The 24,630-nt window shown below is 42.7% G+C and overlaps 1 protein-coding gene across 3 annotated transcripts in view; it reads right to left on the bottom strand.

Moving 5' to 3' along the window:
* Myo5c (myosin VC) overlaps positions 1-24,630 on the bottom strand; it is a 92,627-nt gene that overhangs the window by 23,922 nt on the left and 44,075 nt on the right. For all 3 annotated transcript variants that reach the window (XM_046461371.2, XM_046461370.2, XM_046461373.2), the window contains 14 exons: positions 24,307-24,404; positions 19,826-19,912; positions 19,218-19,329; positions 18,023-18,234; positions 14,502-14,667; positions 14,043-14,189; positions 12,556-12,720; positions 11,308-11,401; positions 9,337-9,400; positions 6,562-6,742; positions 4,119-4,212; positions 3,793-3,856; positions 3,626-3,706; positions 1,856-2,036 (listed from right to left, as the gene is read on the bottom strand). In XM_046461371.2, coding sequence (XP_046317327.1) covers positions 1,856-2,036; positions 3,626-3,706; positions 3,793-3,856; positions 4,119-4,212; positions 6,562-6,742; positions 9,337-9,400; positions 11,308-11,401; positions 12,556-12,720; positions 14,043-14,189; positions 14,502-14,667; positions 18,023-18,234; positions 19,218-19,329; positions 19,826-19,912; positions 24,307-24,404 — 1,746 coding nt within the window. The remainder of the gene's footprint in view (positions 1-1,855; positions 2,037-3,625; positions 3,707-3,792; positions 3,857-4,118; positions 4,213-6,561; positions 6,743-9,336; positions 9,401-11,307; positions 11,402-12,555; positions 12,721-14,042; positions 14,190-14,501; positions 14,668-18,022; positions 18,235-19,217; positions 19,330-19,825; positions 19,913-24,306; positions 24,405-24,630) is intronic.

Raw genomic sequence — 24,630 nt, forward strand, 5'->3', positions numbered from 1 at the left:
CTCCTTCCCCCCACTCTCATTTTATCCTTAAGACCTATATGGTAGTCTCAAGAGATTCCAGCATGCTCAGAACTACACTGAGAGACAGATGTGCAGTGCAGCAGATGTGCACTGTGCTGAATGGAGGGAGGGGTGATGTAAAAGATGTAGGCAGCTTTTTGGTCCAGACCCAGAGACCCACTGTCCTCATCAGGGAATAGAAAAACAACAACAACAACAACAAAAAAACATTTCAGGGATGAGAGGTGGGAGGGAAAGGGAGAGAGAAGGGAAATTGCATGGAAATGGAAGGAGACCCTCAGGGTTATACAAAAGTACATACAAGAGGAAGTGAGGGGAAAGGGAAAAATAATACAAGGGGGAGAAATGAATGACAGTAGAGGGGGTAGAGAGAGAAGAGGGGAGGGGAGGGGAGGGGAGGGGGGATAGTAGAGGATAGGAAAGGCAGCAGAATACAACAGACACTAGTATGGCAATATGTAAATCAATGGATGTGTAACTGATGTGATTCTGCAATCTGTGTATGGGGTGAAGGTGGGAGTTCATAACCCACTTGAATCAAAGTGTGGAATATGATATGTCAAGAAATTTGTAATGTTTTGAACAACCCACAATAAAAAATTAAAAAAAAAAACAAAGTGTGAAATATGATATGTCAAGAACTATGTAATGTTTTGAACAACCAACAATAAAAAATTAAAAAAAAAATTTTTTCCACTGGGGGGGAAAAAAAAAACATTTCAAATCGTTCCACTGCTACTTCTGAATTCCAGGCCACATATGGCTCCATTAGTGTAGGTCTGGAATTGTCCACTGTGCTCCACAATCCTTTATCCTTTTCTATCTGTTATTTCTTTATAAATGTCCATCAGCTCTATCCTTAGCCAGATAAAAACTTGTTTTTGTTGTCTAAGCTTTATATAAACACCAGTGACTTAGAATTGCAAATTCCTCATTAAAGTTTTATCCAAAGGATATAGGAAGACGTGAATGTCCTTAATGGCTGTTCTACATGTCCCGCTCCTGTCTGTTCACCTGTTGATGCACCCAGAGAGTTCCTAACTCTCCCAGGTAGAGGAGGAGATAGTAAAGAAGTGGAGGAGGAGCATACTGAGGTGGGGTGAGAAGCCTGGGCGAGCGCAGTGATCTGGAAGCCAAGAACAGCCGGGAGGTGGGGAGTGGTCGACGTCATCAGAGGCTGCTGAGAACCCGTGGGGGTGCAGGCCGATTTGGCTGGTAGTAGGGGCATGTGACAGAGCAGTGTGACCAGAGAGAAAATGAGAGGCTGGTAGAGAAAGTATGATTAGATGGCCTTTGAGAAGTCCTTCAACTCTCCAAAACAATGGGCTGGTAGCCATGGAAGACATGAGGTTAAGAAAAGCATGGTTTTTGAGTAACAAGATTCTGAAAGTATTTTTCCATGCCAGAAGGTGTGGGTCAGAAGAAACAATGAGACAAATGCTGTGGGTGAGAATGGGAGTCACTGAGGAGGAAGCCTAGAACAGGTGAGCCTCACACCATGAACCGAATATATTCCCTTCTCAAGAACCAAGCTTCCACCTTAATGTCGGTTTCTTTCCAAGGGCTTAGGGCTAAATTTAGGTACATGGATTTAAGGAGACACACACATACATAGAATTTAAATCCAGCATATGGTAATCAAACCTACTCTGAAATCAAACTGGTCTCTAACCTGGGGTCATTTTACAGTTTTATCTTCTGATAAAAGTATTATTTCTGGAAAAAAAATAGTGTAAATCCCTTGTTCAACTGCCAAAAAACTGAATTTTACTCTACTGAGGAATAATGTCTCCAGGATAATGGCCACGGCCAGGGACCATGGCTGAGATGATACCATGTTTTCTGATGTCAGCCTGGCAACTTCATGACGGATACTTTCATTGATATCATTCTCTTCTCTAAACAATTTCTGCAGGTGGTTGATTTCTTGACTTAGATGCACCACTTTGAAGTTCAGAGCTTCAATTTCCTTTTCATAGCAATCTTTCTGAGACTGGAAATGGTTCTCCAAAACACTGTTAAAGGAGGATCAAGAAATAAACCACAGGGCCTCTGTTCTGTTATGCTGACTACTGTGAGGGTGTATATATGCAGCAGTTATGAGGGTCATGATTGCAGTTGACTTATGAATATGCATGGTTACAGGCTATGATGTTAGAGATTGTCATTATGGGGTCCATCTGGGTAGTTATGAAGCATTGTGTGGGGTTAGCATGCAGTTAATAATAAAGAAATTTCATTTTAGAAGTTATTAAATTACATTTTTTACTTTCTTAATAGTTAAAAATATATGCCATGGCCAGGCTCAGTGGTGCACGCCTGTAATCCCAGCGGCCTGGGAGGCTGAGGCAGGAGAATCACAAGTTCAAAGCCAGTTTCAGCAAAAGTGAGGCCCTAAGCAACTCAGTGAGATCCTGTCTCTAAATAAAATACAAAATAGAGCTGGGGATGTGGCTCAGTGGTCTAGTGCCCCAGAGTTTAATCCCTAGTGCCCCCCCCCCAAAAAAAATTATATATATGTATATATGCGCTATGTATGGTGCTACAATTGTGAAAACATTTCATTATGTGTGGGAGACCAACCTTACATGTGACTGGGTTACACTCCCCGGCTGGGTGCTGAGGCGCTTAGTTGTAGAAATGTGGCAGAGCTTTCCCCACCCTTCTTGGGTTCGAGGGTCGGTGTCTCGTGCATGGGTGTATCTTGCTACAGCCCCATGGGTGAAGCTATGCTCACCTGTTCCTTTGTAATATAACCCCTTGCCCTGTTTAGGATAGAATCTTCCATGGAAGTGCCTTGTGTGTGTCCCCTTCTCTTACTGTGCCCTTGGGTGTGGCCTACCCAGGTGTCAGTCAACCTGCTGACAGTGGACATCATGAAGATAGACTCAGCCCCCTGAAACCTGACCCCTTGCCTCATTTGAATAGCTTCTCCTCAATAAAAGGGGTCAGCGTGTGCTGTCTCGCTCTCTCTCTCTCTCTCTCTGCAGACCCTTAAGTTCGGAGGAGCCGTCACAGCAACCCCAAAGAAAAAGGTATTTGTGTCTCTTGTGTGGTTATTTTGCGCAGCCCATTTAGCCCAGTTCAGCTGGAGTGACCCCTGAGCCTTTTAGTCGTGAACAGAAACCCAGCAATTATGCATTATGGGCTTTGGGTGGTGGCAGTGTGTTGGGGTGGTGGGATGTTGGTGGTGGGATGGCTGCGTGTAGTCACAGGGATATGTGGGAACTCTGTATCCTCTGCTCAACTTTGCTCTGAATCTAAAATTGCTATAAAAAACAAAGTGTATTAATTTAAAGAAGACAAAAAAACTCCTTAAATATGCCCACATATCCACAAGCAACAGTGACTGACTTATTTGCTATAATTAGCTTTTACTATATAGGCTATAGATTTTATTACTAGGCAGTTTATCCAATGAAAAGATTATTTCTCATTACTAAAATAATTACCTAATTCTCAGAGATATTTCAAGTAACTATTAGATTATTCTCCTGTAAGAACATACTTTATGTGTCAAATCTACAAAAAAGATAAGCTTTTGGCTTTTCAATAGTCTATTATCTCTGAAAAATAAAACAGAACCCTGAGGGAAATTTCTTACCGTGTTGCTTTCTTTAGTCCTTCATAAGCAAACCAAAGTTCTCCATCCTCATTTAAATGTTCCAAATCTTCCACAGAAAGCCTGGAAAATAAGGAGGGTAGGAAAACTCTATCATCTCTCTCATGTTTTACATGTTTTCAAATGTTTGATGATGCAGAAATGATTACCTGCTTCTTACGTCTTCAACGTCATAGCTCTCGAGAAGTTGTTTGGTGATCTCTGACATCTTTTCTAAAAAGAAAAGGTAGCGCAGTATAAATCACATTTGTACATGATTTCTCTTCTCCATGACATTGCTGGGGACCAGCTAAAGAACTTACCAACTGTTTGCCCAAGTGACCAACCAACCTCCCAGGTATTCAACCAACTAGCTATCCAAGCCACCAACCGACCAACTGAACGCATACCAGTCACGGGCGACATCACTTCTGCAGGGACACACCTATGATAACTCGGCCTGAATCCCACGGACAGTGACTTATATCTTTGTTACCTCTCATTTCTCGTTTCTGTGACTGCACGTGTTTTTCCACGTCTATCTTCTGGGTCTGAAGCAGCTCGATCTCCTTCTCAAACTCAGAGATGGTCTGAATCATAGTGATGACAAACAGGTGGAGAAAAAAATATTGGTTATGCTTTGCCTGGGACAAAGGAGCTCTTACAGGAGTGGGTGGGGGCAGGTACCCTCCTGGAGTGCCTTCCTAAAATCTCAGAAAGCCATCAATGCTTGTAACAACTGCCCTTGATCACGGTTCACGGCTCAAAATGCAGTTGTTTATTCTCAGATCTACTTGATTATATCAGTAGAATTAGCTTCTGTATTACAGAAAGGAAGAGATAACTACTAGAGCTCGCAGAGGAGTGGGTAGGGGCCAGCTGGAAAAGTAAATCACAGGGACGAAAGCTCTCTTTCAGGGGATAACGTCTGGGAGGGGCGGTGGGCAGAGCTGCCATCTTCCTGACTGTGGGTTTGGGCTACAGCCAGGCTTAAACGTGGGACAGCGGCCTAGGTAGGGTGATTTCAGGTAGTCAGGAGGGCGGCCTGGGCACTGGGGTCCCTGAGGGGCAGCTCCGGTGGTGGAGAGGCTGTATCCTCCCTTAGCCTGTGAGCTCAGCTCGAGGAAGGATCATGGGTTTGTGCTTTTGTAGCTAAGAGAGACATAAAGATTCTTGGGGCAGCAGAGGTGAATCCCCTCTCCTTGGTATTTTCTGAGTTAGAATTCTGACTAGTCAAGGTCTCCAGCTCCTGAATCCAGAAGGGGCAGGGAGGGGGATCAAAGTGACATTTACTGAACGCTTGACCTAGATGACCTAATTCTCCTAACAGACCTATAAGGTGAGTAGAGAGATCTTTTATAGATTAAAAAACAAAGGGACACTGATGTAAAGGTTAAATGGCATGTTCAGATCACATGCCAGGTATATGGGCAAACTCAGGACTATCCAGGCCTAAAGCCCTGCTCTTCCTTGTAATATTTCGGTGAATGTTATAGGTCACACTTGTATTATGCATTTTAGACTGACTATAACACAACTAACTTGATAACAATGGGTTATTTTCTTGGAAAATCAGACATCTTAATGTTATTACATTGGGGAGCTTGATCTAGAGTTTTAGCTACCAAGGAGGAAGTGAGTGACATCTACTGGAGCCTCACTCCAAGTGCAGCCTCCTGATTTCCCAAATGTAAGAAAGGCTGTAGCCAGATGGTATGACTCTTGCAAATTGATGTCAGTCTAATGTGATTGTTCAGAATAAAGAAGGCATAGGATTATGTGGCTGAAGGTGATGCTTTCTGATCATGTGTCCTGTATCCTACTTTCAAACAATTGGAGACCAGGATTCAGAAAAAATGGTCAGCCCTGCTAATAGAGTTCAGAGGCTACCCAGATGTAATTCCAGAAGTTCTTATATAAAAACTATGCATGACTATTCCAGGACATTTATGCAGAATATTTGCATAATTTTATAAATATTCTACTAATGTGTTCACATATTTACTAGAAGCTTAAAAGCTCTCCAACTTTACAATGAAATGTCTTGTATTTATGAACATAGGTACACATAGGGTTACATTTTCTGGTAGGGAAACAATTAAGGTAAGCCTTAATTATCCAAGCATGGGTCATTGCTTTGTTTGTTTAAAAAAATTTATTCTTTCTAAGAGCTTTTTATTGTTTCCCAGGAACATTTATATGTTTTTATGATAAATAAAATATTAGACAACAGCTAGTATTTTTGTATATGATTTAGCAGTTTAAAATGTCTTTCTATGTGGATTTTCCCTCTCCACTTTTTAATTTTTAATGTAAATTGACATAGTATCGTTGTGTATATTTATGGGGTACAAACTGAAGTTAAGATTTTAAATCAAGCTAATTAACATATCCATCCCCTCAAATACTGGTCATTTTTTTGTGGGGAGAACATTTGAAATGTACCCTCTTAACAATTGTGAAATGTGCAATACTCTGTTGTTAACTATACTCACCATACTGTGTAACGGATCATTGCTTTGGGGGACTTCTGATGAGAGTTTAGATGGAATATTCTGATATAAAGTAAGTTAATTTTGATATAGGTATTTATAGATGTATAAAATGATGGGTTATATAATAAGGGCTCACTTCAATTTATAACTTGATTTGGAAGTATTCTTTAAATCAACATATTTACATAGTTATCTAAATATGTGTTGGTGTTTCCCCAGCACCACACACACACACAAAAAGTCAGTTAGAAAGCTGACTTTTAAACTATGAAATCCAGTTTCATAAGGGGCTCCTGCTCAGAACCTGGTGGACTCAGGCTCCTCTGGCCTTTGGCCCTGATGCCCAGGCTCTCAGTTGTTCAGGAGGGAACATGGAACAGCTTCTACAGGTCGGATGGTTTCCAGATGGCTTCCCAGGGGAGTCTGAAAGCCAGAGTGTCCCACCTTAGCCTGCTTGCTCAGCCGAGCCACTTCCCCCTTGAGGCCATCTGAGGTGACGCGCTCCTCCTCCAGCCGATGGTGGAGGTGTGTTTTCTCATCCTTGAGAGCTTTAATTTCTTCTTTCAGAGATTGAATCTGCTTCTCATAGTCTTGTGTTTTCAACTCAAAACTTTTTTCAAGAAGTCTAGGAAGAAAATGAAGAAAACAACTTAGAACTCTCTCTTCAGTCTTTAATTAGAACAAAATATCATTTTGGAAATAATGAAGAGACCCCCCCACAGAAGAGGAGAAAACGAATTGGGACCTATTGTGATATTTCTACTAGCCAGTGGGTTTATTTGAGCAGACTGTTTCCTGTTCCCCTAGTTAAAAGAAACTTCTTATACCTTCTGATCTGAGAAGTACAGCTTTGAGATGATCATGCACAGGGAACACAGGACCGGGGCTGAACTTAAGACATAGTGGGGGGCTGGAATACAGCTCAGTTGGAGGAATGCTTGTATCGAATGCACAAAGCCCTGCATTCAATCTCCAGCAAAAAAAAAAAAAAAAAAAAAGACACAGTGGTTGCTGGGGCTCTGCATTCCTAAGCCATCCCTGGGTTCCATGCAGTCCTCCTGAGGGGCCCCTTCCCTCAGCAAAGACCTTGGCACGCTCTGTCAAGTCAGCTCCTTGCCAGTTCCAAGGATCCTGTAGGGGCTTGGTTTGGTCCTAAAGAAATTAATACAAATTGAGCACCCCAATAATCTGAAAATCCACAATCTGAAATCTCTGAAATCTAATATTATTTGATCACAACATGATGCTCAAAGATTTCAGGTTTTTGAGCACTTTAGATTTTTAAGTTAGGAAAGTCAAAGCAAAGACTCCAAAACATAAAAAACTGAAATTTGAAGCACTCTGACTCCAAGCATTTGAGATAAGGGATACTCAACCTGTAGAGCAATCTGATAAGTCCAAGGATTTAGCTCTTCAAAATTTTTAGAACACATTGCAACAAATGCAGGTTCCCTGATCTCCTGCTAACTGCATGGGGAAGTTGTGTATTTTATTGTCCCACTGTCTCAACCTCTGGTCCCTAAGAAACATGACAAGAATGTCCCATCTCTTCCCAAACCCTGCCATGCACCACTACTTTGAGGTCTAAACACACACACACACACACACACAGAAAGATTGAGAGGGGGAGAGAGAGAGATCTAAAAACCTTTGAGTTAATGGAGCAAATTTGACTGGGGAAGGGAGGGGAGGGAAGGGGGCATGGGGGCAGGAAAGATGGTGGAATGAGATGGACATCATTACCCTAGGTACAGGTATGACTACACATATGGTATGATGCTATATTGTGTACAACCAGAGAAATGAAAAGTTGTGCTGCAATTGTGTACAATGAATCAAAATGCATACTGCTATCATAGAGACCTAATTAGAATAAATAAATTTTAAAAAATGGGTAGAAAAGTGGAATACTAGGCCCTATGACTCAAAGAATTACACATGATCTCAGCCTTCAAAAATGTATAATCCAGGTAAGAATTTCTTTGGTGATGACTGCCTTGTCATGTGATTGGTAACTAGAGGCAGAAATTTTCAGAGTCAAGAAATTGCTCTATCTTCTTGACCTGACTTATCAGTGTTTTTACCCTCAATGTACATGAAAGCTGAAGCTTTTACTTTGACTTACTTATCTATAAATAAGATCTTTAAAAAATTATTATAAAACTCTCCTGTTTTGAAAGAATCCACTTGAAATGTATTTCTTGGAATCTACTATTTCTACACTGAATTGATATTTCTGGCCCTGTGTGTACTGTGTATATTGTGTATTTCTTGTATGTGCATAAATTGCATGCATGTACAATTTAAAATAGAAACTGAGGTAAAATTGAGGTTTTTCTATAGTAAAACTATAGTCATTAATGGTTATATGTGCTCTTGCGAACATAAACCTAGGAGGAAAGTAACTAATTTTGTGTAATAAAAAAGAATCTAAACCAGAAACAAACAAAAACACTTTGAGTTGATTTCCTTGAGAGATGGGAACCCAAAATGACATCCTTGGAAATTAGCAAGGGGTTTGATATTGACATAAGAAAGGGGACTGACTGGTATAGTCCAAGGTTATGGGGACCTACATTATTTATTTATTTATTTTTGTACTGAGGATTGAAACCAGGGGCACTTAACCATTGAGCCACATCCCCAGCCCTTTTTAAATATTTTATTTAGAGATAGGGACTTGTTAAGTTACTTAGGGCTTCACTAAATTGCTTAGGCTTGCTTTGAATTCATGATCCTCCAGCCTCAGCCTCCAGGGCTGCTGGGATTACAGGCATGTGCCGCTGTATCCCCCGCCTACCTTAGTATTTGTAGGTGGGTTACATAACTTATTTTCTGGGACAGAAATCAAGTTAACAGGTACAGCAGGTGAGGGGAAGAGAGGGAAGTATATTTCTTTGGCCATAATTTTAATTCTTTGATTTCATGGAAGTTGGAGCAGGTGGTTGTCTTTGAATTTCTCACTGTCTTAACAATAAAAAGCAAGAAATTCCTAGCCATCTACTGTGCCCATCTGGCAGAAGCTGTAGGAACAACTTCAGAACCTGCGGTGTCTGAAGGCGTATGCTGAGCTCTCACGGATCTCAACATCTTTTACTTCCTAAAAATATTCCCACCCGCCCTCCTGTATCTGTGATGCACTATCTGCAAGCTGAGAAGCAAAGCAGAAAATACCAGAGAGGAGGAAGAGGTGGCTTTAAGTCAAACTAGATTTCATACATTCTTTGTCGTTCTTCTTTTTGTACATCATCAAAGAGCTGCTTGGTGAGGTTGTCCATTTTTTCTGTGAAAAGAAAATGTTCTTTGAAATATGACTGCCAGACCAATGATGATTGTCTTATGTCACATTCAAGAAACTGAGGATGTAAGAACAACCATGTGGCATTTATTTCTAACAGTGCTTGAGATAGAGTGCATGCCAATTTTTTTTTTTATAAATTAGAAATGTAGATGAGAGGGTTTCAAAATAATAATTCTCACCAATCTGTCATGTTGGAATTTATGAATAAATAGTTTCATTTCTAGTACTTTTATTGGCCTGAATGTTAAATGCTTTTTAAAAATAGACATACTGGCGTTAGGACAATAAATATTCTTAGAAATAAACAGAAACCTTTCGGGAAGAAAAAATCACAAATTTATCATAGGGTTTCTCAGTCTCAGCACTATTGGCACTTGGAGTGGATGATCCTTTATTATGGAGAGGGGCTGTCTTGTGTTTTGTAGGGTTTTGAGCAGCATCTCTGGTTTCTACCCTCTGGAAGCCAGTAGTACCTCTGCTCCAGTTGCGACAACCAAAAATGTCTCCAGACCTAGTCAAAGGTCCCAAGGAGCGTGGAGAGAGAAAAAGTGCCCCAGTTGAGCACTACCATCAGTGTTAACCAAGAAAACACGAGTGTCTATTTCATTTGGGCAGCAGAAGAACCCCAAAATGGCAGAATCTCAAACACAAAGTCTGTAGGTTAAGGGGGAACTTGACAAGTAGGAAACCACTGGTAGGGCTCAGGATTTTCCATGGTTATGACAACCCCACATCCCCAATATCCCTCTACACAGCAGGGGCCATCAAGATGGGGGCTTGCAGATGCAGCCTGTCAAGGTGGCATCCATCTTTGCACTCAGCTAACATTCCATCATCTGTAATAAAAAGGGTAGAGGTAGGCAAGCTTAACTTGACTCAGGTTCAAGTTTATCCCAGACCCATGATCCCTTCTGTTCACCACCAACATTTCCATGGAATCCGAGGACCATGATGTCAGCCCTATGAGACAGGGTGGGGGGCATGCCTCCTTATCAGCACCCCAGTTCCTTTCCTGCTTGTCCATCTGGACCCAGGATGCTTACCTCCTCCTCACTGACATGGGCTTCTCCCATGCTCTGCCCTGAGTTCCTCCAGATCCACCACCTGCTGGCTGGGGTGTATGCAAGTCCTCCAACCTGAACCCTCATGTCTTTGTGGCCTCATGGTGGAACTCAAGGAAAAGACCCTTGGCTAAGATAATTAAGTATGGGGACTTCAACTGCCAGATCAGGAACCACCAGGCTCACATTCCTGTTGCCTTTTCTGGGATTTAGCAAGTACTCTCTATTCAAATTTGAGCTGGAAAGATTCAGGTGGATAGAGTTAGGCTAAAGGTAGCTGTTCCATATCCTCAAAGGAAAGTGTTACCCACTAATCCAAGGTCTGCCATCCCTTCAGAGTCAGGACAGTGGCAGATAACATGGGTACCACTTAGACTAAGTAACCCTGATTATCGGAAACTTTCTGTGCATCTTTGATGAGCAACAAATGTCACTGCAGCATTACCCTGACTGTGCGTCACGATTGCCATGGTGTTTTAAAAATACATGTCTGAGCCATCCCAGTAACCACCACCACCCAGACACCCATGCACACGCGTGCACGCACACGTTTCCTGATGCAAATGCTCCAGGCTGACAGTCCAACCATCTGTGCTTTGCAGAGGGTCCGGGGGCTCTGAGGCATAGGAAGGGATTGCTTTGCTGTCTGATAAGAGATGGAACAGATATACAGGGGAAGCCGCCACAGTTAAATATAATATAGTTATAATATAGTTATTTCCTGTGAGGTTAAAAAATGCTCGCGATACTAAGTACACCCAGAGACCCCTGATTCTAAAATGACTGGTTTAGTGAGTGTATGGATTTATCAGCCATCTTGAGTTTTACCTTTCAACTCTTCAGTCTTCTCTTGAAGCTTCAACTGTATTTGCTGTTTCTGTATTTCCAGTTCTGAATTATGCTTCTGAAGCTTTGCCAATTTCTATTGGAGAGAAAGGAGAAAAAAAAAAAGAAAAATCTTTTTTCAAAATCTCACTCCAAGTTTGTCACTGCTGCCTTCCTCCATGAAAAGCTCCAGGCTCTCAGGCTGGCTTCTCCCCATGGCCCCCGCCCACCAGTAACAGCCAGCACCAGCCCATATGCAAGTGCTCCTAGCCCAGTAAGGCTGACACCCAGGACAAAGCCAAATCCAATGTCTCTTCAATGTCAAGGAAATGACAATGTCCTCCTCCAGAGCTTCTTGACAGCCTGGGAGCTTACACATTTAATATAATATAATTACTTAATTTATGACTCAGGAAGCACATGAGCATGGCAGAATCTCTTTCAGCTTCTCCTGGTGAAGTACCTGCTAGGCTGGCAGCGGGACCCCTTAGTGCTGATGGCAGGTGACTAGCAGTTCTGGTAATGCCAGTGGCAGCTGTGTGGGTACACCTGGGCACAAAGTCACAGGGAGGGCAGAGGGGCTCCTTGTTACCTGCTATGGGTGCGAAGGACTTTGGAAAGTGCAGGATAATAGATGGTAATAATAAAGATCTCCTCCTTTAGAATATGTTAGCTCAAGCAAAGGCAGGGCCTATGATGGGTGTTTGGCTAAGTTACTTCACTTGACAATTTTATCCTCACAACAACTCAGTCCCTAATTGTTATTCCTGTTTTACATTCAAGGAAACTAAAGTTCAGAGAGGATAAGTGACTTGGCTAAGGCTGCCCAGCCAGATGGCAGCAAAGCCAAGATTTGAATCTAGGACATCAGGGTTTGGGGTCTATTGCTCTTTTCACTACACCACAAAGATGAAAATCTTCTCCAAGCTTTGCAATGAGGTTCAAGGAAAGATACCTTCAGGGCAGGCCTGATGGATGAGTGACGGAGGATCAAGGTTATCCTAGAAGAGAGAGAAGCATCCATCCAGGGCTCCTTCTCAGTCTTCTCATCACTTTGTAAACATTGGGAGGAGAGAAAATCTGTGCTTCCTGAAGCATTAGCCTCCTCCCTGTGTAGACTCCAGTCCTCTGGCCTTTCTTCCCTGTGGTCCCACCACTAAGTCTGCTCCGCCCTGTGGTTTACAGTGCTTTACAGTCTCATGTCCCCCATGGAAAATGCACGTGGAACCCCACAGCCACCCTGGCCCTGACCTCTTCCACTGTATCCTTGTATCTCTTGCCCTTCTCCTCGTAATTCTGCCTGTGGGTGGCCGCTCTTTCCAGCTCCGTTTCCAGCTTCTGAATCTTCTCTATGTCACCGGCCCGGAGAGCAGCCAGGCTGGTCAGCTTCTCCACCAGCCCGTGGTTCTCTTTGTTCTAGAGAAAAGAAAGCTCAGCGGGTCAGAGGTTTATTGGAAATAAAGAAGCTTTCTTATGAACCTGTAACGTGGCCTTACTGGTCACATTTGTCATTATGTCCATGTTTATTAGCATCTTCACCACAGTGAAACGAGTGAGGCAGATCTTGTCAGGGGACTATCTGCCTGAGTTGGTGGCTCTTTTGATGTAGGGCCCATCTGATCCTGGAGCTCCAAGACAGCTTCAGTGTTGTGGGCTAAACTGTGTCCCCTCAAAACTCCTAACCACTAAACCTTGGATATGACTGTATTTGAAGATATGTCCCTTAAAGAAATAATTAAGGCAACATGAGACCATTAGGGTGGGCTCTAATGCAATATAATTGTTTTCTTATAAGAAGAGGTTAGGACACAGACACACAGACGGAAGGGCATATAAGGACAGAGGGAGAAGGCAGTGGCTACCAGGCCAGGAGGGAGGCCTCAGAAGGAACCAAGCCCACCAACTTCTTGATCTGGGATATCTGGCTTGCAGAACTGTGGAAGAATGCATCTCTGGTTTTGAGGCCACTCTCTCTGGAGTGCTTTCTGATGGCAAACCCATGCACTTAGAAGGGAGCTCAGGCAGTGTGGGGACCCCACCAGGCACTGCTCCTGTTAGGCCATGGCTGTGTCTAAGCACATCCTGTGCATCTGATAACATACAGACCTGCTGCACAAGAGTGTGATAAAGAGAAACTGCAATAAAACCTCAGGTTTATTCATTGACTCATTAAGGACCCCCATGATGTTGTTTAGGATTAAGTTTAAAGTTCACTGTAGAAGAATCTCTGTATTATTAGAAACAGATCCAGGAGTAAGTTTTATATATTATAATTCACAGCTCTCCACTGGCTGAGAACATATGGATTTTTTTTCCCCTACCAGTGGAGAATCAGATGGGGCTGCAGCAAGGCCCTAAGGTACCTGTGGGCAAGTTAGAAAACAGCAAGTCCTCTGAGCTGACAGTCTTGAGGGATGCCGGCTCCGTCTTTGTGCATGTTAGAAAAAGGCACCCTTGCCTCAAGCAGCACAGCTTCAGATAGATACAAATTTCTAGCCAGACTGGATTTAGGCCCACTTGCCCTCTTGGGCACTCGCCCTTCTGCAGTGAGCAACCTACACAACCATGTGAAGCAACCTTTAGAGTGTAATCCTGCAACCTAGCCCAGGAAGTCCTTGGAACCTGTTTGAACCTCCTAATATGGGCACACACCTTAATAACAAAGATAAGGATCTGATCCAGAACAAAATAAATCTATGTGAGAAGTATATATGGAACTATATATTATGAACACCTACCTGATCCTCTAGCTTTTTCTGCAAACGCTGGACCCTGTAAGTCAGCTGAATGTTGAGCACAAATCGTCGGATATTCTGGAATCTGCGCCTGGCCAGCCATGCCCGGGCATATTTCTGAAGGATCACAGCCTTGTGTTCCTCCAGCATCTTTAAAGCAAGATTTTGTAAAATGTAAGCTGGATCTCCACTGCTTCTCTTGCTGACTCTTCCCATGCTGGAAGATGAAACTACCAAGGCATTCCCACATTCCTACTGTGCAAAATATGAGTTTCTTGCCATCAACCCACAGAGCCCATCTACCTGGACTTCTCAAACAACCAGCAAATCCCAGTTGTGGCAGATGGGTGTGAATAGACGCTCTCACACCCAGGAAGGTCTTCATGCAGAAAAACCCCCTCACCACTGGTGGTAAAAACCAGCATGAGTCCTGGAAAACCCACCTCCCAGGAAACACTGTACCTTTCGATACCTCCTCCTGGCCAGGAATCCTCGGGTGTAGGCCTGGATGGTGATGGTGGCCACGCGGATCAGCTGGTATAGATTGCGGACCAGGTACCCACGGCAGTGCTTCTGAATGATGATGGCCGCCCAGGCTTCTTTCAAGGCCAAGGCAGTGATAGCTTTCCTTAGTTGAAAGAATGTGGGGTCATTCTGTTGTCCACAGTGCCCAGCTCTCGCTACCCAACTGCAAGCTTGAGCAGTTTTCAGTAGGGAGTGTCCAAATGTCTCTCATCTCTACAGCTGAAGGCTTTAAGTGGTTTATCATAATATGAACTTGAGGCCTGTCCTGGTTACCTTTCCTTTCCACCCTGATCTGGCTATGGGTCATTTCAGGCACTGAGGGACTACAGGAGGCCTTTCATGTGCTGATTATTCAAGCCAGCTGATCCACCTCCATGCATGTCCCCACAGAGACAGTGACACTGAGATGGTGCACCAGCATTTCACTTGCTTATGCACAGATTCATCAGAGAGATCAGGCTGGAGGCTGTGTAGATTAGGAGTTAGCAAGCAATGGTCCAAATCTGCAGCCATCCGTTACTGTCCAGCCTTACGGGAACATAGCCATGCCTATTGTTTAAATATTGCCTATGGCAGCTACTATGGTTTAGATGTGGGTGAGAGTTCACATTCTAGAAGCTTGGTTCTCAGTGTGATGTGAAAGGTGGTGTATATTTCAAGAAGTAGACCCTGCTGGAAGGAATTGAGTTATTGGGGATGCTGTCCTTAGAAGGGAGCCATGCTGGTCTGACGGAGTAAGTCAGCTGTCATGAGAACAGGTTTTTATAAAGAACAGCCACCTAATGCAGTGACCTCTGTGCTTTCCTGTTTCTCTTCCATGTTGTGATACAGCCAAGGTGGCCCTTCTCAGAGGCCAAACCAGTAGGGCTGCCCCATCCTCTAAAACTGTGAGCTAATTAACTTATTTCCTTTATAAAGTACTCAGACTCAGACTTTTTGTTATTGCAACAGAAAATGAACTAATACAGCTGCATTCTTGCTATGATGGCAGAGCTCAATAGCTGCAACAGAGGCTATAAACCTCTAAGGAGTCAAATGGTCACTATCTGACACTTTACAGAAAAATTTTGTCAAGTCCCGAGTAAAGGACTGTAGGTAACAAAAAAATCTTTCCTTCAAAACTTACAGTCTCATGGAGCTGACAGACTTATAAATGGCTAGGAAAGAGGGAAAATAAAATAACTTCTACACAGATCTATAAGTGAGAGAACGGGGGAAAAAGACTAATTCTATTTGGGGAGAGATGGCAGATGAGCTGCTATTGAAGGAAAGCAGGATTTCTGTCGACAGTGACGGTTGGGGAAGGCGTTTCAGGCTAAGGCATTAGCATAAGTAAGGGCACAGAGGCCCTGCAGTATCTAAAACATTCAGGAACAAGGAATTTGCTGGACTTGCTAGAGTATAGGATACATAGAGAAAATTAATTAGTACTCAATGTGATTAGAAAAGTAGATGGGACCATTTGTTATTTAAAAAATATATTCATTAAGTTGTGACAGCCATTGTGCTAGGTCCTGGACACAAGAGGGATGGATAAATGTGGCTTCTGTTCTCATGGAGCTTTTGTTCTTATGAATGCACAGCTAAGGTCTCTACATGGAGGTTGCTATAGTTTGGATCTGGAATAGTCCCCAAAGGCCCATGTGTTGAAGATTTCATTCTTAGCCTGTGTCACAGTTGGGAGGTAGTGGACCCTCCAGGAGATGAGGCCTAATGGAAAGGAGTGAGGTTGTTGAATGTGTGCCCTTGAAGGGGATATTGGGTCACTTACCACTTCCGGTCTCTTCAGTTTTTGGCTGCCATGAGCTCTAGCCATGATGTACTTTGCTGCCACAGACCCAAAGCAACAAGGCCTAGTGACCATAGATTGAAACCCATGAAAGCGTGAGCCAAAGTGACCTTTTTCATTACTGAGTTGATTTTCTCAGGTATTTTGTCACACTGACAGAAAGCTGACTAACATAAAAGTAAATGCACAGAGGGTTTCAAACACCATGTAAAAGATGGAATGTGTTCCGCAGGAAATGGGGAACCACTGGAGGCACTAAAGACACAGTAGAACAGCAGTCCAGACAGGCCCTACTTAAGGAAGATGAGGGAAATGTGGTAGGTTGAGCTGATAAGTGTAAAGTAAGCAACCATGAAGGCCTAATCCAGGGGAGGAGCTGGAGAGATGAATTAGGGCAGGCCCCAAAGGCAAATGGACAGAATTATCAGGTCTGGGTGACTCCTGAATGGAAAGGGAGTATGGGTTTTGGGTAGAAGATAACTCTATGGTTTCTTGCCCTGGAGACTATTGTTATTAACTGGACCCAGAAGCATAAGAGGGCAGGAAAGCCTGGTTGCGTATGGTGTCCCCACCTGTAGAGAAGCCCAAATACTGCTGGAGGTTGGGCCTTGCCTTAGTTTGCATCTGGAATGTCCTCCAAAGGCCCAGATATTAGAGGCTTGGTCCCTGGCTTGGTGCTATTGGGAGGGGTGGGAGGTCTTTAGGTCACCTCAAAGGGAATTGTGGAACTCTGGTCACTTCCTCTCTTTTGCTTTCTGGCCATGAGGTAAGAGGTTTTGCTCTGACACCTGCTTCTGCCATAATATGCTGCCTTACCACAGACCTAAAACAACAGAGCCAACTGACCATGGACTGCAGCGTCTAAAGGTGTGAGCCAAAATAAACCTTTTATCTTTATAAGTTGACTACTTCAGGTGTTTGTTATAGTTATGGAAACTGACTACCATAGGCCTCAAGCTCAGGAAGAAGTCAGACTCAAAGATGTAGCTTGACCCGTAAACCCCACCTTCTCAGCTCCGGGCTCCTCAAGGAGGGAGGCAAGACAGTCATTCAGAAACACACAATCATCAGGGAAGGCTGCCTGGCCCCACGCTCTCCAACAGGTACAACAGAGCCAGGGAATGTCACAGGATGATCCTACAGTGGGTCACAGTTCTTCTGGGCTCTTGGGCCCCTGAAGGAGGGGTAGGATGGGCATGGTTGGTGAACTCCCCATGGGGCTGCCACTCCTCCTTCCCAGCATCTTGCCATTGGTCCCTTCTGTGCACCCCCACTCTTGCAGGCAGGTAATCCGGGGATATTTATCTTTATCCATGGCCTACACTAGGGTCCTACTGGTCTTGGGCGTTTTTAGTTCCCATGGGAAGGGACCCTATGCCTCTGCCCGGCCTCAGTGGGAGCTCTACATCCTTCAGTAACACCCTGATCAGGGTTTCCTCCCCTCAGGGTGGTCATCTCTGCTCATAGGACACCAGGCAGTCAGCACTACCTGTCCCTGAGGGAATCACCCTTCTTATCTCCAGGGTCCCAGACTTTAAATGCGATTTGCACTTACATATCTATACCCCAGGGGCAGAAGAAAAGTCCCATGTCCTCTATAGTGCCTCCCCCTGGAGGTGACCAGCAAAGAAAGCCCTGCCATTCGACAATGCCCTCGATTCCAACATACCTCACGGTTTGCTGGCCCCGGAAGTACTGCTGGATGGTCAGGGCAGCTTGCCTCTCTCGGAGGAATTTTTTCCTCTGAAGCCAGCCACGGACATGCTTTTGTATCACAATACAATCCTGCCTCAGTTTATCCAATCGGAGTTTCTCTAAGTAAGCCACTTGACCCGCTCTGAAGAAAATTTTGGTTTTACCAAACTGGTACTGATTAGAATCCTGGAAGAAAAAAAAATGTTATAATCAGAAATGAAATCTTTCAGATCTGACATGATTTGGAAAAGACATTTTAGAGGCTCAAAAATTCCAAAAATATTGTTCCTTTTTTTTTTTTCCTTTTTTCTTTTTGGTACTGGGGATTGAACCCGAGGGAACATTACCACTTAATTACACAGCCAGTTCTTTTTTATTTTTTATTTTGAGACAGGGCCTCGCTAAGTTGCTGAGGTTTGCTTCAAACTTGTGATCCTCCTGCCTGAACCTCCTGAGTTGCTGGGATTACAGGCATGCACCACTATGCCTGGCTAACATTGTTACTTTGACATAAAGCAGAAAAATTCTAATCACAATCTAGAAACTTAAAGTTTCTGTTAAAGCTCCTTTGCAGAACAAATAGGGTTTAGGGGAGGGTGTCCGTTGGAAGGCAGGAGGGATGTGTGTGCTCTCAGTGATTCTCAACTGGGCTGCGGGGAATGTCAGCCTCCTCATGTGGTTTCCCTACAAGGGTAGGAGAACCTGGAGAAGTCTGGTTTTCTGTCTTGATTTTGGGTTCCCTTCACCACCCCCTTTGCTGGCCATCATAACTTCCCTATCTCTTTCCCATCCTAATTCACCATTTCAGCAATTATCTAAATCTACCCTAAGTGCCAGGTCTGGCGTCCACTTGTCTTGGTGATTTCAGCTGCCCATATCCTAAGAGCCAGGTTCATGGAGGATTGGATTAGATTGTGGGAGAACAAAGCAGCATAGAGGGACACTGGGAGAAGCCAGTGTTCGAATTTGGCATCCTAAAGAAGCCTGCTGTCTGGAGCTCTTGCCCAGTGAGTGAGTCCACTCTGGTCTTGCTCAGGGCACATTCCCTTTCTTCTTAGGTGTCCCTGACAGTTACAGCCCTGAGGCTCACAGGCAATGATGAAGAAATACATTTGAGAGACATGCTGTTTGGGAAGAGCCCGTGGTTCCAGAAGGTGAGGAAGGCTGACCTGGATGAGCCTGTGCAAAACCACCTTGCACACCTGCTTCTTATCACTGACGGCGAGCTCCTGCGGGGTCATGAGGATGCCATAGCGACTGTAGAACTCGATGTACGTCCACCTGCAAAGTCAAAGGGGAATCCAAGCCAGGCATCCAGAGAGAAAGCTCTTGGTGTCTGCGCACCCTGCTGCCTGGCCTGCCACCCAGCTTGCCATAGGAGTGGGGCAGTGGATTCTGCTCCAGCAATTCTGACCACGGGTCCCCTCCATGGGACGCCACCAAGACCACCCCAGCACATGCGCTGCTCCTGGACTGTTTCTGTTAACTCCAGCCCCACTACTGCCCTCTTCCTCCCCTTCAGCTTGTGTTCCCAGAACACTGGAGAGGCAGCAAGCAAGGAGCATGGCCAGCAGCTGAGCGGGGGCTCTGGGGTGCTGTAGTGGCTTCTGTCCCACTCACGACCTCTCTTTCACCTTCTCTGGCCTTCCCACAGGACAGTGGGATGAATCTTGGGTGCACCTGGCAGGAGCCAGAGTGTGAAACAAACCACACGGCAGCCATACCCTTGGTTCTCGGCACACGCTCATGCTGTCTCCCCAGAGGGCTGACCACCTACCTGGAAGGATAGCTCTGCGCACTGATGCGAATTGTCTCCAAAACACCACAGGCTCGCAGCTGCTGGACGATTCTTTTGGAGTCAAACCTTGAAGAAGCGGATTTTGTGATGTGTCAAGTGTTGTAACTGATGGCACACCCACAGCAGCTATAGCAGAGCTGTAGGGACTGCAAGTACCAGGCAGCAGTGTCTAGGCCTGTTGTCCCCATGACAGGCAGACAGCCCCTGTGTGACCCAGTCAGGGCTGTGGTGGTGAGGTGAGGACAGAGCACTGATTGTGGAGGAGATGACAGGTCTGTGGGGCCAGGAGGCCTTTGGTTTGAACTTTGAATGACAACCAGGTGGAAAGAAATGTGTGAACTGGACTGGTTTTAGTACCCATTTAAAGAAGGAAAGTCCTTTACAAAACACCCACAGGTGGCCCTCCAGCATCCCCCTCTAACCCTGTAGGTACCTCTAGGTACTTTTTTTTTTGGCACTAGGGATTGAACCCAGGGGTGTTTAACCACTGAGGTACATCCCCAGCCCTTTTAATTTTTTTTTTCTTTTTTTAGACAGGGTCTTGCTAAGTTGCTTAGGGCCTAAGTTTCTGAGGCTGGCTTGGAACTTGTAATCCTCCTACCTCAGCCTCCCGAGCTGCTGGGATTACAGGCATGAACCATCATGCCTGGCTTCTCTAGGCACCTCTTTTAGCCCTTGGGGCTCCTGCTGGAGCCCTGGGAGCAAGTCTGATATCTTGTGTCATGTGTGAGAATGTATCTTTCAGCCTTCACAGCCTTTCTTCTACAAACACTTGTCTTCTGATAGCCAAACAAATGTCTTGGCCTTCTAGGCTGCATACCTTTAGTTGAAGACTGTCATCCCTTTGCTCAACTCTGGAGAACAGGTAGCTAAGCCAGAGGGGTTGTGCTAACATATGAAAAGGGAAGCATTGTTTTGAGTCATTAATAAAACCAGAAACACCATGCTGTTTCTGTTATGATTGCTCTTTAGTATAGTTTAAGGTCTGGTATAGTGATGCCACCTGCTTCACCCTTCTTGCTAAGGATTGGTAGTATGGTCACTTTGACAATATTAATTCTGCCTATCCAAGAACAACAGAGATCTTTCCATCTTCTAAGGTCTTCTTTAATTTCTTTCTTTAGCATTCTGTAGTTTTCATTGTAGAGGTCTTTCACCTGTTTCATTAAGTTGATTCCCAAGTATTTTATTTTTTGGTGTTATTGTAAATGGGGTAGTTTTCCTCATTTCCCTTTCAGAGGATTTGTCACTGATATACAGAAATGTCTTTGATTTATGGGTATTGATTTTATATCCTGCTACTTTGCTGAATTCATTTACTAGTTCTAGAAGTTTTCTGGTGGAATTTTTTGGGTCTTCTAGGTATAGAATCATATGGTTGGAAAATAGTGATAATTTAAGTTCTTCTTTTCCTGTCTATACCCCTTTAATTTCTTTCATCTGTCTAATTGCTCTGGCAAGTGTTTCAACAACTATGTCAAACAGAAGTGGTGAAAGAGGGCATCCCTGTCTTGTTCCAGTTTTTAGAGGGAATGCTTTCAATATTTCTCCATTTAGAATGATGTTGGCCTGGGGCTTAGCATAGATAGCTTTTACAATGTTGAGATATATTCCTGTTATCCCTAGTTTTTCTAGTGTTTTGAACATGAAGGGATGCTGTATTTTGTTGAATGCTTTTTTCTGCATCTATTGAGATGATCATATTGTTCTTATCTTCAAGTCTATTGATGTGATGAATTACATTTATTGATTTCCATATGTTGAACCAAGCTTGCATCCCTCTAATGAACCCCACTTGATCATGGTGTACTAACTTTTTGGTGTATTTTTGTATTTGATTTGCCAGAATTTTATTGAGAATTTTTGCATCTATGTTCATTAGAGCTATTGGTCTGAAGTTTTCTTTCTTTCTTTCTTTCTTTCTTTCTTTCTTTCTTTCTTTCTTTCTTTCTTTCTTTCTTTCTTTTTATGTGTCTTTGCCTGGTTTTGGAATCTGGGTGATATTGGCCTCATAGAATGAGTTTGGAAGTGCTCTCTCTTTTTCTATTTCCTGAAATAAATTGAGGAGTATTGGTATTAGTTCTTTTTTAAAGGTCTTATAGAACTCGGCTGTGTATCTGTCCAGTCCTGGGCTTTTCTTGGCTGGTAGGCTTCTGATGGTGTCTTCTTCCATTTCATCACTTGAAATTGATCTGTTTAAATTGTGTATATTATTCTGATTCAATTTGGGCAAATCATATGACCCTAGAAATCTGTCGATGCCTTCGATATTTTCTATTTTTTTTGGAGTACAAGTTTTCAAAATAATTTCTAATTATCTTCTGTATTTCTGTAGTGTCTGTTGTGATATTTTCCTTTTCATTATGTATGTCAGTAATTTGAGTTCTCTCTCTCCTTCTCTTCATTAGCATGGCTAAGAGTCTGTCAATTTTATTTAGTTTTTCAAAGAATCAACTTTTTGTTTTGTCAATTTTTTCAATTGTTTTTTTTTTTCCAATCAAAATCCCAGTGACATTCCTCATAGAAACAGAAAAGGCAGTCATGAAATTCATCTGGAAAAATAAGAGACCCAGAATAGCTAAAGCAATCCTTAGCAAGAAGAGTGAAGCAGGTGGCATCACTATACCAGACCTTAAACTACTACAGAGCCATAGTAACAAAACAGCATGGTATTGGCACCAAAATAGACTTGTAGACCAATGATACAGAATAGAAGACACAGAGACTAACACACATAATTACAGTTATCTTATATTTGACAAATGTGACAAAAATGTACATTGGAGAAAAGATAGCCTCTTTCACAAATGGTGCGGGGAAAATTTAAAATCCATATGCAATAAATGAAACTAAACCCCTACCTCTCACCATGCCTAAAACTCAACTCAAAGTGGATCAAGGACCTAGAATTAAACCAGAGACACTGCGTCTATTAGAAGAAAAAGTAGGCCCAAATCTCCATCAACTTCCTTAATAAGACTCCTATAGTGTAAGAATTAATATCAAGAATCAATAAATGGGGTGGATTCAAACTAAAAAGCTTCTAAGACAAATAACCCAATCAATAAAAAGGCCAAGGAACTGAACAGACACTTCTCAGAAGAAGATATGCAATCAATTAACAAATATATGACAAAATATTCATCATCTCTAGCAATTAGAGAAATACAAATCAAAATTACTCTAAGATTTCATCTCACTCCAGTCAGAATGGCAGCTATTAAGAATACCAACAATAGTAAGTGTTGGCAATTATGTGGGGAAAAGGCACACTCAGAGATATGAAAAACTGTGCTCTCTATGTGTAATATGAATTATAATGCATTCTGTTGTCATATATAACAAATTAAAATTAATTAAAAAAATAAAACTTCCCTTTCCCGTTTAAAATAAAAAATCTCTGTAAAAGAACATCAAAGAGTGATTTTAACAAGGAAATACTAGCACAAGTTTTAAAGACAGATCTTTTCTTGTCCATCCATTTGTAGGTTGGTGTATCCTACCATATAACTTTCTTTTTTTTTTAATTTTAAATTTTGTCTCTTAGAATTACAGTAGGAAGACTCATATGGACACTTGGAGGATCCTTATGAGACAAAGGATCAAACAGTAGACTTGAGACTAACAAACTTCACTATGATGGCATCTGGATAAAATACAACTTCTCTGGAAGTCTCCTATTATCTCAAGGGGTTCATCTCAACCTCAAAGGCCCCCCTCTGTCTGCAAAGCACAATGATTTGGGCTTCTGCAATTATTACCTAACAGGTTACTGAATTCCAGTTACCACCTATTTAATAGAAGTAGAAATTTGGTTTTGTATACATGAGTGAATTTAACATTTGAAAACCACTTGCTCCCGTATTGTAACTTGAGAAGTTCTGTTTCTTTAAAAATCATATCACTTCTTGGTGGATACTAATATTCACTTTGGGTGAATACTTGTTAAACCATTTCTATCTGTGTTGATATTGGATTATTAAGTACCACAAGAGAGCTGTCTGAGAGCTTTTGGGGAGCAAAATCATATGTATTACAATAATTTACCTCTCAACAGTCTATTAATATAGTCAGGTGGCACTTACAAGTCTTTCCTTGCACTCAGCTTTGTTAAAGTAGTAAAGATTAAAAACTAATTATGCACATAACATTAATACCAATAGTTGTAATTAACTGTGATTTAGAATACACTAAATAATAAACCAGGTTGGAAGTTTTAAAATGTTATGTGAATAGTCATTAAGGTGTTTTTTTCTATTGCCTTATTCATTTTTAGAAATACATTAAATGAGTGTTCTTATTTTTAAAAGCAAATTAAAGTCATGCTCAGCCCAGAAAAAGAAAAAAAAAGCATTCCAGAAATAAAGTAAAGTTTACCATAATTATTAGCAACTTCTCCAACATCATGAGAGAAACTGCTTTCTCAGTGTTTTTGTTCTCTGAGGTGTAAAAATACTTACTCAAAGGGCAATTTCTCATCATTTGGCTTGATGCATCGAACATAATGAGGTGTTGTGGCATTGAGGGTCTCCATGAGCAAGTACAGAGAGCTGCGGAACTAGGAAACAGGACCGGAGATCAAACATTGTTCTGAAATAATTTAATGTTTAGATCAAGGTAAAATGAAGTCCAGTCTTGGTAAGTTGATCAATATGAAAAGCTAACTTCACACGTATATTTTGGAACATTTCAGACCATGACTTTGGATGTTAGCATGACACACGCTCTGTCCAGTCCTCCCCGAGAGCAGAGAAATGGTACAGCATGCTGCTATGCAGGGGGGT

The sequence above is a fragment of the Marmota monax genome, unplaced genomic scaffold, assembly GCF_021218885.2.
Source record: "Marmota monax isolate L192 unplaced genomic scaffold, Marmota_monax_Labrador192_F-V1.1 WCK01_AAM20220418_F8-fsc00001, whole genome shotgun sequence".
Taxonomy (NCBI): Eukaryota; Metazoa; Chordata; class Mammalia; order Rodentia; family Sciuridae; genus Marmota; species Marmota monax.